The following is a 13058-nucleotide window of genomic DNA, read 5'->3' as shown; positions in this document are numbered from 1 at the left end:
TCAAGTTTACTTATGCAAATTCATACCTGAAGTGTGGGGCGGGCCTAAAGCCTTTTGTATGTAAGAACAATGCGGACAGTGAAATTAAGAAAAGATTCTCCAAAAACCTTCCTTCTTCTGCTCTGGAAAGCTTAATTTGTTAATTACACCACCACCAGAATGCGTCTCTAGAGTGTTTTCATCCTTGTCTAAAAGAACTCCTGGGAAATCCTGGGAAAGGATACAGATTTGCATTTCTATGAGGTATTAATGACAGGCTTCATTAAATATTCAAGCTGCCGAAAGTAATAAAAATTCATTTGCAAAACAATATGCTGCTAAATACTCTTATTTCAAACTACTTCCTTTCCAGCTTCCCTGACGGCATGTGCATTTCAAAGTAGTTACTTAGAAACACTGTGATGTCCTTTAAAGGCAAAAAATAAAATTAACCCCTGTCAACCAGCAGAGAATTACTGGGATTCTAAGGAGTACGAGTCACCACAGGCTCCTCCTTGCCCAGGTCTGGAAACAAATACAGCCAGACAGATGCCAAACATCAGCTTTAATACTGATGAAAACTAGACTGGCGAATGAGGCTCGGATGTGTGTCCAAACGAATATAAACTCCCCCAAACAGCAGGCTTCCCACCAAGCTCATCACATCCTGGACAGAGAATGGGGGCTTCCTGCAGGCAGCTGGCGTCCAATGAGGAGGGAGCTGCACTGAGCACGCCCAGTTCCTTCTTTAATCCCACCAACCAGGCAACACCCTCCTTGGAGATAAGTGGTCAAGGGATGGAGAGGCCAGGAGTGTCACTAGCAATTTCCTCCATGTGAAAAGAGTGGTCACATTAAGAACCTCACATCCAAGTGCTGGGAGAAGGCTGATTAAAATATAAGCCTGTACTTGAATTCTAGTGGCTGGTCCTCCCATAAAGCAGGTCAATATAACCCATGCTTTCCTGGATGGGCCCCAAATACCCAGAAGGAATAAGAAGATGGAAAGTGTTTAAGACTCTCCCCTTCATCTTGCATCAGGAGGGGAGTGGACTCAGTAAAGGTGTGTTGGGTTAATATTTGTTCAATGAACTACCACCTCATTAAATAAACATTAGTGCTTAAATTTAAGATAGAAAAAATTCATTTCTATGCCTGAAAAGACACTACCATCCACCCCATCACTGAAATAATCTAAGTGTAAAAGTCCAGTCAGCACAGTTTTGTTTTGGCTATGGTCGATCTGTTATCGCTCACCACTTAACTAGCTGTGCGACCTAAACAAGTCGCGTAACTCCTCTGAGTCTCAGTTTTGTCTGTGAAAAGAAAACAATAAAACAACAGGAGACAATGCCTAGTATAGTCTCTGGCGTCTAACGAGCCCCTAATAAATAGTAGCTGCCATATTATTGCCACTATTATTTTATTATCATTATTACAATTAGTCAAATAGAGTCCTCTTTGGGTTGCAGAAAAAAGATAAAAATCACGGTTTGTAATATTGGGGGTTTTCTTTTCTCTTTTAAAAAAGTTATTTCCATTTGTAATTATAAAATACATGCACAATATAGAAAAATATTAACAATGGAGATTCCTGGTAAAAGATAGATTTATAACATGCATCTACTGCTTTCTTTAAGGCAGAAAGGAAAATGGGGAAAATGAGGGGGAAACAATAGCAAAAAGAATGTTATAAGCTGGAGAGTAGAGACTGAGTGGCAAAGGACTCAACAGCTCCCCAAAAGCTGGGTTCTAATCCAGCAATGGAGTAAGCACAGACGCAACACCGTTTACACTGCAGAATCTCCCCAAGTGTCAGAAATGCAAGCACGTCTACAAGTGAGGGTGGAAGCTAAAGGTAAACAGGAGGAAAGGTTGGGCATCTCACTAAGAAACAAGCCTCCAGAACTCCCCCCAGACAACTTCTGTCCCGCAGGCCAGGGCTCCTCCCGCAGCCTGGCCCGTAGCTGCAGGTTTATTGTCTGGAAGAGTCTGTAAACTGGGAGAAACCAGGCAGAGTTGAAGGTGGCAACCCCACACTGAAATCACAGGGCTCAAGTCAAACTCTACATACTGACTACTAACATCTCAGCTCACCTACCCGCTTTGGCTCCTGAAATGTGGGCATCCAGGCCTCTTCCAGCTAGGCAGGAGACCAGTCTTCTCTGGAGGCACTGACCAGCCTTCAAGAAAGATCTAAGATACTGACACTGGGGGCTCCCCACATGAATGGCCCAGCTGGTCATTCCAGAGGGAAGTGCACAGTCTGCAAGGCCCACTTACAGGCCCAGGGCCTCCAAGCAGCTTTTAAGTACTTCAGTCTTAAATAAAAGCAGAACCACACACCTTGGAAACCCTCTCATGAATGTAGAGGTAACAGGAAATATGCAGGAATTTTTAAAAAATGAACTTTAAAAAACATTAATGTCCTTAGGGACATACAAGAAGGTGGTAGCCTTAAAACAACAAGAGAATGTTCTTTCTTTAACAAAAGAGCATGAAAAGAAAAAAACTCTTGATAAATTAGAAATTTAAAACAAAAATGAAAAACTCAATTAAAGGTTTAGATGATACAACTTAGGATATTTCCCAGAAAGTAAAGCAAAAGAACAAAGGAAAATACTGAAAAAGGAAAGTAAAAGAGCTAATGGACAAGTGGTCCAACATCTGAATAACGAGAGATTTAGGAAGACAGAGAACAGAAAAGAAGGGGAGTTGATCATCAAAATTAATAAAAATTCCCAGAATTCCAAGATTGGCAAACAGAATGAAAACACCTTCAGTTTCGAAAAATTTCAAAATATGAAACCTACCATGTGCCCTTTCCTAGGAAACTAACAGAGGACTCATTTCATTAAAATAAGAACCATATCAGGAAAGAGAGAGGTGAAGAAAATTCATAGTATGACCCCCAAGATGACAGCTGTGCATAAATTATAATGGGCAATGTCCAGACTGGAACATGCCAGAGGTACAAAGAGCTGTCCTCAGGACGATGCCATTACTGGAAGGCATGACTTGTGTGGCGGTCCTGATAGGATATTTGGACAACTGTCAAGAAGAGGATTGCATAGAAAAGTAACCAAAGAACAAACCAAAGTATAATATTAACTCCAGAAAAAAACAAAAGGTTAATACAGGAAAGAAAAATGAATCTCAGTTTTTATATGGCGCAGCTGTGAATAACATTTAAATAATAATCATAATAGAAATCTTAACTATAAATGTAACTATATTGGGGGTGGGTGAGGATAAGAAGGGCTCGTGTGTGTTGCAGGTTGAAAGAAGAAAGACCGTGAAATCTTATCTTCCATAAAGAAAAATGAATAGATAATGCCTAATGTAGAGAAATCAAGAAATAGCAAGACGAGCATGTTATTTAAAGATATGGAGGCAAATAGCAAAAGACCAAGCAAAAAAATTTAGTGTCGTTACCTCTGGGGATTTGAAAATGTGTGTGTCTGGGGCTGCACAGAAATGCTTTTTTTATTTTCAGCACAAACCTTGTACAATTATTGGACTCTTTGAAAGAACATATGCATAAGTTCCATGAAAATGAAAAGTAAAATTGGTAAATGGACAATGTAGTAAAAAGTTACTACATTCAAACCATGAGAAGGTAAGCTGAAGACTGATTGTGAGGCCGTGAACGCCGCACTCAGGAATCTGGATTTCGTGTGGGGACAATGGGGAAACCATGAAGATGACCTTGACAGAGGCTGCCTCAAAGGATACAATGGGGGCAAGAGGAGACATGAAGAGAACCGTCTGGAGACGGATGGATTTCCCCTCCTCGTCCTAACATGTATTCCCTTCCAACATGCCTTCTTGTCTAAGCTTCATAAGGACCTGTGCCATCAGTTTTCTCTCGTCAGGTTATCTGAAAATGAGGACATTATTCTCAGCTTGCACTCTAGTCCCTTGTGGAATGACAGGAGTGTGAAGAACTTTGCCTGACAGAAGTACCAGCCACCTCTGCATAATTGCCAAGGCAACTGCAGAAACACAAAAGGTTGCAGGGCTGATTACGGTGCGAGAGTTCCACTCCTGATTGAAGGGGCTGCTAATCAACTGTGCAGGCATGGCACATCATGAAACCTGGAAAGAGCGAATGAATAATGAACGGGTGAACGGATATGTGGTAGACACGCTACCCAGACGCAGGGCGACATCGTTAAAATAATCCCAGGAAAAATGGGTGAGCAGGAAATACAGTCATGTCATTTTCATTTATATTTAAATGTTGCTAAGCAATATGTATGAGAAATTTAAATATGCTCCATGCCAAAACAGCAGGAGAACACACCAAAGATTAACTGAAATATCCCCTTCATTTCTGAGTCCATCAAACAGACCTGTTACTAGAATACAGGGACAGGCTTCATGCCACCAGCCAATGGGTATTTGACCCGGGGACAAGGCTCTCAACCTTTCTGTGTCTCAGTGCTCTCATCTATGAAGTGGGCGTGGCAATAATTCTGCCTGCCTCACTACAGAGGGGCGTGGGAGATACGCACATGTTCTAAGATCATTTCAAACATCAAGGGATTGAAAAGAACCTAAATGTCCATTAATTGAGGGCTGGTTAAATCATTTAAGGATCACACATATCAATGCTATGCTGCTGAAAAAAGCAATGAAGAAACTTACATACTGAATGGAAAATATTCAAGTTTCAGGGTTAAGTAAAAAGCAGAGATGAATGGATAGATGGATAGATAGATAGATAGATAGATAGATAGATAGATAGATAGATAGATAGAGGTAGACAGATAGATGTATTTCTAACAGCTGGAAAGTTAAAATGAGTCACATAATTTGTGTTGTGTATCTCCTCTGCCTCTCTGGACACCTGCCTGTGACCAGAGCTGATACCTCTTCCATTAACCCACCAGCTGTACAGAAAAAGGGCAGGCAGCTCACAGTGGTTTGTCTGTCTGTCCCTCTTCCCTCCCTAGATCAGTCACTCAACCATTCATTCCAGGGGGAGCTCAGATTGGTCAGGTGGATTTTCTACCTGATGGCTACGTGCGACCTTCCAGACGGCCGATGCACAGCTGGCTGCTCTCTGAAACACTGCACATGTCAAGAGCCCCAACCTAGACCAATGTCTGGCCCAGAGAACCCTCCACAACACATCCCCTAAAGGAGAAAGTGGAAGGAGATGAGGGAAAGGGGAAGAAGACAAGGACAAGGAAAGGAAATGGAAGAAAGGAAAGCGGGCCTGGGGAAGAGCACCCAGGAGTCATCGTGGGAGGCTGAAGCCATCTCACTGTCACAGCTGACAGAGGTCACAGTGCCGTGAGGAAAAGGGCACGGGGGATGGAGGCAGACGTGCCTTGTTCAAACTCCAGCTCTACCACACACTGACCAAGTGACCTTGGGAAATTCTCCCAATCTCTACAGATGGAGGTGTCCAGAAAAGGAACCTATCAACCTGGGGTTGAAGGCTGGGTGGATATCTGACGTGGATTCTCATAAAGAAAGGGGGCACGCTCTGCAGCCCCAGCTGGGAAGCCGAAGTCCCTCTGGAGACACCACACTGCCAGCCAGGCTGGGGCCGTACGATGGGTCTCTGGGCAGTGGTCAGCAAGACCAGCTCCATCTTTACAGCTGCATGAGTGTGAGGGACTGCCCAGTCCTGAAACACGACCACACAACTCTCAGCGGCTGGCACTCGCACCGAGGGCTGTCATTTCCCTCCACAATCGCCCTGTAAATGAAAAATCTGCACAATCACCGCTGGGACGCTAAGAGATGCAATTGATCAATTTTGGGAGGGACAGCAAAGCTGTTGACTCAGGAGTGTGTAGTCTATTGGCACTTGCAGCAGTGAAATAGGTGATTGTGAAGATGGCCTGTCTTAAAAAGGTCACAGCTGACAAATGCCTCCCTTCTGCTTTCCTCTGCGATGCGTGGATTTGGGGCATATGGGACTGCTCCATTACTCGGAAATACTAGCATGTAGCCCACTCTGAAGTTCAAAGTGCCTTGCTATCCGTGTTGCTCACAAAAACCCTGGGACCAGTGGGTTATCATTGTCACAACCCTCATTTTACAGAAGCAAGAGCCATCACATGTAAGTCCCACGTCACACAACTGTGGGAACTGTCAGCAATAATAAAGACAGTATTTTTGGCCTCTACTGCCTGACTCCGTCTTATTTCTCAATTTTATACAGAACACGAGTGGGAACAGGGTGCTACGTCCTGGGTCCCTTAAGGCATCATCCACCACGCAACCTGCAGGAGCCGCCCACCTTGCCCCGAGCAGCCCCACGGCTCTTTGCCAGCGCCCGCATGTGTTCTGAGAAATACACTTACACTAAAACAAATAAAACTGAGAAACTAGGCAAAGGACACAGCAGGAGGTAGGAACGAAAACAGCAGCTGTAACATACGGTTTGCTGTATCCATTCTCTGGACATTCTCCTCCTGGGAACCTACCGTCTGCAGAGTTCTGAGGGCACAGCGGGTACCCGGGCAGTGATAACATGGTGTCAGCTCCTGAATGTCACCTTCTCAGAGACCTAACCTGACTCTCCCACCTACAGTGGATCCCATTTCTCCTAACCCTTGATTCCAGTCACTGTCACATCCCCTGGGTGGCACTGACCATGGCCTGTGATTCCAGTGTTTTTTGTCCATCTCCTCCATCTAGAATGCTCCCCCTGAGGGCAGGGGCCAGGACTACTCCAGTCACTGCTGCAGCCCAGAGGTCGTTACCACAGGGCCTGGGAGAGCACTGATCCCCAAAATAGCAGGGGAATGAATGAACAGTGTGATATGTGTTACACTCAGAATGGGAGCTGAAAGTGGGGGAATAGGTGGGAAAAACTAGGTGTTCTGGGAAGGCTTCTTAAAAGAGGGGGCGCCTGAGGACAGAGGCAACACCTGAGGATGGCAATGGACAATATTCACTTATCCAGGTAAGGAAAGGTGGAAAGGTAATTCCAGGAGGAGGGAAGAACACAGAGAAGCACCGAGTGGCCGGGAGTGCCTTGTGCAGGGACATAAAGAACACCCAGCGAGGGAGCACGAAGGAGGGTGGGTGAGATAAAAAGAGAGACAGAAGTGCAGCAACACATGTGAACGCCTCAGCACGGAGCCAGGCATGAAGATGGCAGCACCCACGGGCAGATGGCTGCGGCCAGAGGATGCACTGGAGACCTCCAGGTAGAGAAGAGAAGGGAGAGGGTTCCAGACAGAAGGACCAGGTGGGAAGGCATGAGGGGGAGGGGCGGGTCCCATCTGCAGGACCCTGGCTTAGAAACTCGGTGTTTGCTGGAGATGGACAGCTGTAGCCCCCAGGGGCTGTGTGTGCCCTGCAGGTGGGGAGGCAGCCAGCCTTGCCACGTGAAATGAGAGAAAAACAGAGGAGGCAGAAGCACTGACCTTTTCAACCAGGTCTTCAGGGGTTGGTTCGTCAAAGAGCTGAATTTTGTCTTCAATGCACTTCTTCAAAACGTCTATCTTGCTTTTACTCTTGGAGCGCGGCTTTCTCGCCCTGGACTGTTGCTAGAGACGGGTGAGAGAAAACATTGGCACCAAAGCAACTGCCAAGAAGTTCATGCAGCCCCAAGTCTCTCAAAGCCGAGAAGCTTCTGCAGCTCAGAACTGCAGGCTGCCTTCGGCTGGAGAGAGGACAGAGGTACCTTGTCCTGGATCAGCATGGGGCTTGGACCTCATGGTCTCCGGTGGCTCCTCCCACTAAAGGGAGGAGAAGGCCAGAGCTTTGTAGTCAGACAGACAGCGGCCCCAACGTGGGTCCCCCTCTTCTCCAGCAGTGGGACCTCAACCTGCCGGCCTCTCTGAGCAGGAAATACAACAGAAGGGGGCCCTGCCCTGGTGAAGCTTACATCATCGTGGAGAAAACCATCAGTGATGTGAAAACAAATAACAGACACTCTCTGACGGTTGGTGAGTGCTGTGAAAGACAAGGGGACAGTGAGAGTGATGGGGGATTATTTTCTGCTGGCTGGAAGGGGAAACGCTGGTGGAGGTGAATGGCTGCTGAGTACAGTTGTATATGTCAATGCAAGGAGGCACCATGCAGTGATTGACACAGATGGATCCTTCTAGAACAGTGTGCACAAGCTGCACACACACATCTGCATCTTCACAAATGTGAGGAAGTGACATTGCAGCTGACACCCACATGACAAGACGGTGCCAGGCATGTGAAAATCTGGAAGCAGGGGGTGCCAGGCCCTGAAGGAGGAACAAATGTGGGGCTGGAGTGGACTGAGCAAGGCTGAGAGAGGTTGAAGGTGAGGTCATGGGTGCTCGGTAAATTGTTATTCAATTAATAAATGAATGTCACAGATGCTGTGATCTCTGAGCCTCAGTTTGCACACCTGTAAAATGTGGATAATAATACCTACGTCATAGGATTACTGCAAGAATGTAACACTACATAACATACATAATAAACAGAACAGAACATAATTCAGCCTACCACAAGGTAATACCATATAATATAACGGCATAATATAACACAACAGACTACAACATAAGAATATAACAATAGGACATGACATAACATAGCAAAACATAGTAAAACACAGCACAGCATAGAGGAGCATGACACAACACAGCACTGCACACCTAATATACTCATGGCAGGTGGGCAGTCCCCAGTGAGGGCCGGTCTCCTCCCCTTCCCAGCTTGCCTGCCTGCCCTTCCTCTTCTCTGTCATATCCCTTGAGGTCCCTCGATTTCCCAGAGCCTGTTCTAGACATGGACTCCAGCCTACCTATCAGACTCTGCCCTGGACCCCTAAACCTTAGGATGGTGACCTGCCCCAGCCCACTCAGAGGAAGCAAGCACATACACAGTAATTCAAAGAGTTCAAACAGCCCCATTTGACAGATGGGCAGACTGAGACCAGGAGAGTAGAATCGGTGGCCTAAAGCCACAGCTTGGGAGCTCGGAGAACTAGATCTCAAGTTTCCTGACTCCTGAGCCTAATCTCTTTAATTACGCAGGCTGGACTCAGCTGATTCCATGAATTAACTACAGTGTTCATCTCCTGGTCTAACAGGGATATTATCAAAAAAAGGAAATTGTGGGTCAAGGCCTCTCAGGAACAGAGCCAAGCTGGTAGGCAAAACCCTGAAGCCCAGGGCATGGACTGGGGCTGGGAGGGGATAAAGCTAAGAGAGGCAGGGAAAGGGCGGGGGGGGGGGGCTGGGAGGGGGGGGTTGGCAGGTGAGAGGTGACCCTGTGCATCTCTTCCCAGCACCACACACAGTGACGTCAAGTTGGCAGCTTGAAACGGGCCTTAGAAGGAGTATTGACACCAGGGAAATGGGCAAATGCTGCACATCGGGACTGCCTCCTCCCCATCTCCCTAAACCCCCACCAAGACCTGCCAGCACACGTCTGGTCAGGGGCCAGGCCACGTGGGGCCCTGAGATCATGACGGAACTTACATCCTGGCAGAGAGCCACAGAAAAGCTTAAAGAAAGACTGTGAAAATCTGACCTGTGTATCTCTTAGAGCTTATGACGTCCTAAGAAACTAATTTACATAAATATTCTGAGAGCCCTGAGCCACCACAAGTTATGTCAGCCATGAGGTACTGTCCCTGTTTAGGGACCTCCAAACAGAGGTCAACAGGGAGGAAACTGAGGGGTTACCTAGTGGTGAAAAGAAAGATGGGGTGAGGGAGGCCCAAGGGAGTGGTAATATATCAAGCACAACTAATTCTTTTCTACATATCAGGCCATCTAATTCCCATAATAATCTGCATTACACCCATTTTACAGATGAAAAACTGAAAAATTAAGAACAAAAAAAATTGAAAACCAATAAAATGCACCTAAGCCATCAAAAAAATTTTTTTAATGAAAACCTCCCGTCCTGCTTGCCTGCACAGTAACTCGTCCACACTCACAGGCAGGCAAAGGCGGGCCTGGGCCCACCTGCTCAGCCTGGCGAGGGAGCCACTCTCTCCGCTGGTGCCATCAGGCTGCAGCACCATCTGCACCACCGCTTTCTCAACATGGTGCTTGCAAAGGGAGCCAGGCTCAGCCAACCACGGATGCCAACCCATCCATGCATTTCTTCTGGAAGGTATTGAATAAGCACTCTTCACGCCCAGGGCTGATGCATGTGCCCCTTTGAGGAAGGGTACAGGGCCAATTCCATTTCAAAGCCAAACACCTGGGACACCTTTAACTTAATTCCTGCAGGATTGGCCCTTGGTCAGCAGGAGAGACAAACACACTTCACTTATGTGCAAAATTTTTATTCATTATTCCAAATCCTTTAAAACTTTTTTGACAATTTGTACCTCACTCTTTAATTAGCACTATTTACATATCCTGTGCCCTTCTGAGAATATAAATAAAAAGCCCCTTTTTAATATGAAAGAATGTAAAAGCTTCCAAGTTGTTTCTGTCCATTGATTTTTTATAAGGACAAGATATGTCTAAATTTTTTTTCTTCCCCTAACAGAAGAACAGTGGGTTTAAAAATCCGAACACACCAGCCCCAAGCCCAGTTCTCCCACCTTCTCATCTTTCCTCTGCTGGCTGGTTGTCTCACCTGTAAGATGGGACATAACACCTGCCTCCTGGCACTGCTGTGGACTCCAGGTGAGAGAGTGTAAGTCTAGACTTTAATATGGTCTCGATCTCTACAGATCACCACCCAGGGAAGCGCCAACATTCCACACACATCTGGGGTTGGTTGGTTAGTTCTGTCAACAAAATGTACTGCACACCTGCTATGCCCCAGGCACTTTCTAGGTGCTGGGGATGGAGTGGTGAATGCTTCAGGGGCTGGCTTGTCGTGGAGGCACAGGCCATGAACAAGTCAAGAGACTGGGACATTTCACAGCGAGCAATTATACGAAGCCATGGAGCAGGGCCATGTGACGCGACGCCTAGGGGAGGGGCCTCACGGATGGGTACTCAGGGAAGATCTCTGTGCAGGTGAAATTTGGGCTGAGATGTGAGTAGAACACAGAGCGCTGGGGGAAGCGCATTCTTGGCAGAGGAAACAGCAAGTTCAAAGCCCCCTCTTGGGTCAGGTTCCCCAGAGGCAGAGCTGCAGACGGACTGGGGTGCCCATGGTTTCCTGAGAGGAATTCGGAGCAACATATGGGGAATGAGGGAACCAGGACAGGAAGCGGAAAGGGCATGCGAGCAGGAGTCCCAGGTAAGGTCTAGCCTTGACTGGTCCATAGGGCTCTGGAGCAAACACTGCACCCAAGAAGTGTCTGCCCTTGAGACACATAACAGGTGCTCAGAACAGGCAGCTATCATCATCCCATAAGGCCCAGCATGAGACACCTCTTTTCCTGCCCACCTGGGCTGAGGTGAGCACCTTCCTAGTGCCACTTACAGAAAGGGCCAGCCTTTTGCACCCTGAGTAGGTCAGTGGGGTATAGCTGAGGGACCAGAAGGGAGAGCAACCTCTCCAGCCAGGTGGCTCCCATCTGCCCAGAGCAAGGCCCAGCAGAGGGGTGTGTCTGTGAGCTGTGAGCGGCTAACACTCCTGGCTACTGGTGAAAGGACAGTGAAAGGACCCAGGCCAGGGGATCTGCGCTTGGCACCGGTGTGTCTACTACAGACCGTAAGGTTAGCAGATGCCAGGGGATCTGGGCTGGGCACTGGTGTGTCTACTACAGACCGTAAGGTTAGCAGACGCCAACGTGGCTGGAGAGAACAGGATGGGGTGAGAGATGAGATGAGCCGAGCGTGGGTGGTGGGTCCAGCTCCCATCAAATCAGCAGCTGGGACCTGCCCACCTCTGCAATCAAGAAGCCACGAGATGTCCATCGTACCTGCAGCTCAGGGGCAGCCAGGGCCTGGTCCAATTTCAGGAACTCTGCTTCTCGCCAAGCAGTCTGAAGCCGCTGCAGCAGGACACGGGCCCGGATTTTGGGGAGGGCCAAGCTCCTGTCCATCTGGGCAAAGCAGCTGTGAACTTCCTGCCTCACCCTGAGCAGCTCCTCCTCAGACAGGGAGAAGGCCGAGGAGCGGAGCCTCCTGGGGAAGCAAGAACAGTGATGAAGCCGAGTTATGTTCCGCGGCATGAACCTGTCACATCTTTATCCATTCGTCCATCGATGGACCCTTAGGTCCATTCCATAGCTTTAATTGTCAGTAATGCTGCAATGGACTCTGGCTATTTGCGACAGCACGGATGGACCTAGACGGTATTAAGCTAAGTGAAATAAATCAGTCAGAGAGAGACAAATATCGTATGATCTCATTTATATGTGGAATCTAAAGAACAAAATAAACGAACAAACAAAATAGAAACAGACTCAGATATAGAGAACAAACTGATGGTCAACAGATGGGAGGGGCCTGGATGAAAAAGTAAAGGGATTCAGAAGTACAAATTGCCAGCTATAAAAATGGTCATGGGGATGAGAAATACAGCGTAAGGAATGCAGTCAATAATACTGTAATAACTATGTTTGGTGTCAGGTGGGTACTAGATTTATTGGGGTGACCACTCTGCACAGCATACAAATGTCTAATCACAATGATATACACCTGAAACCAATATGACATTGTATGTCAACTATAATTGAAAAATAACTAAAGTTAAAAAAATTTTTTTAAGAAGAATAGCAATGTGTTCTCCACAGAAAATAGCGGAGGGTGTGCTGGGAGTGGGAGAGCTGAAAATGCAAAGAGCGAAAGTCATTAGTTAAATCCATGTCTAGAAAAAAACCACAACATCATGTCCTTAATCACGTCTTCATTCTGGAAGTATTTCTTGAGCATCAGCTGTCTGTCCTGCTGGACATGACATCATCTTAGAGCTGAGCACTCAGAGTTGAATGCACGAGGCTGTGAACGGGTCTGTGAAGACGCGACAGGCCTTCCCGCGTTCATGACTTGAAGATAATCTGGTCTTGCTTTAGAAACAGATGAAAGCAAAGGTTTGTCCATTGAGCCTGGTCAGCAGCATACTGTAAAGAGGGTCCAGTGGCCCAGAGAAGAGATGCCCAGCTCAGCTCAGGTGGGTCAGGGAATAGGGCAGCCTTGCGTTGGTCTTAAAGGATGATGATTGACAGTTATCACTTAGAGAAAACACACTGGAAACTGAAAGCC

At 47.0% G+C, this 13058-nt stretch overlaps 1 protein-coding gene across 6 annotated transcripts in view; it reads right to left on the bottom strand.

Moving 5' to 3' along the window:
• Nucleotides 1-13058, bottom strand: part of EVC2 (EvC ciliary complex subunit 2) — a 96386-nt gene that overhangs the window by 18433 nt on the left and 64895 nt on the right. For all 6 annotated transcript variants that reach the window (XM_074321171.1, XM_019718017.2, XM_019718018.2 and 3 more), the window contains 2 exons: nucleotides 11774-11978; nucleotides 7374-7496 (listed from right to left, as the gene is read on the bottom strand). In XM_074321171.1, the coding sequence (XP_074177272.1) occupies nucleotides 7374-7496; nucleotides 11774-11978 (328 nt within the window). The remainder of the gene's footprint in view (nucleotides 1-7373; nucleotides 7497-11773; nucleotides 11979-13058) is intronic.

The sequence above is a fragment of the Rhinolophus sinicus genome, linkage group LG02 (assembly GCF_036562045.2).
Source record: "Rhinolophus sinicus isolate RSC01 linkage group LG02, ASM3656204v1, whole genome shotgun sequence".
In the NCBI taxonomy this organism is placed as follows: Eukaryota; Metazoa; Chordata; class Mammalia; order Chiroptera; family Rhinolophidae; genus Rhinolophus; species Rhinolophus sinicus.
This window is presented reverse-complemented; position numbering and strand designations above follow the sequence as displayed.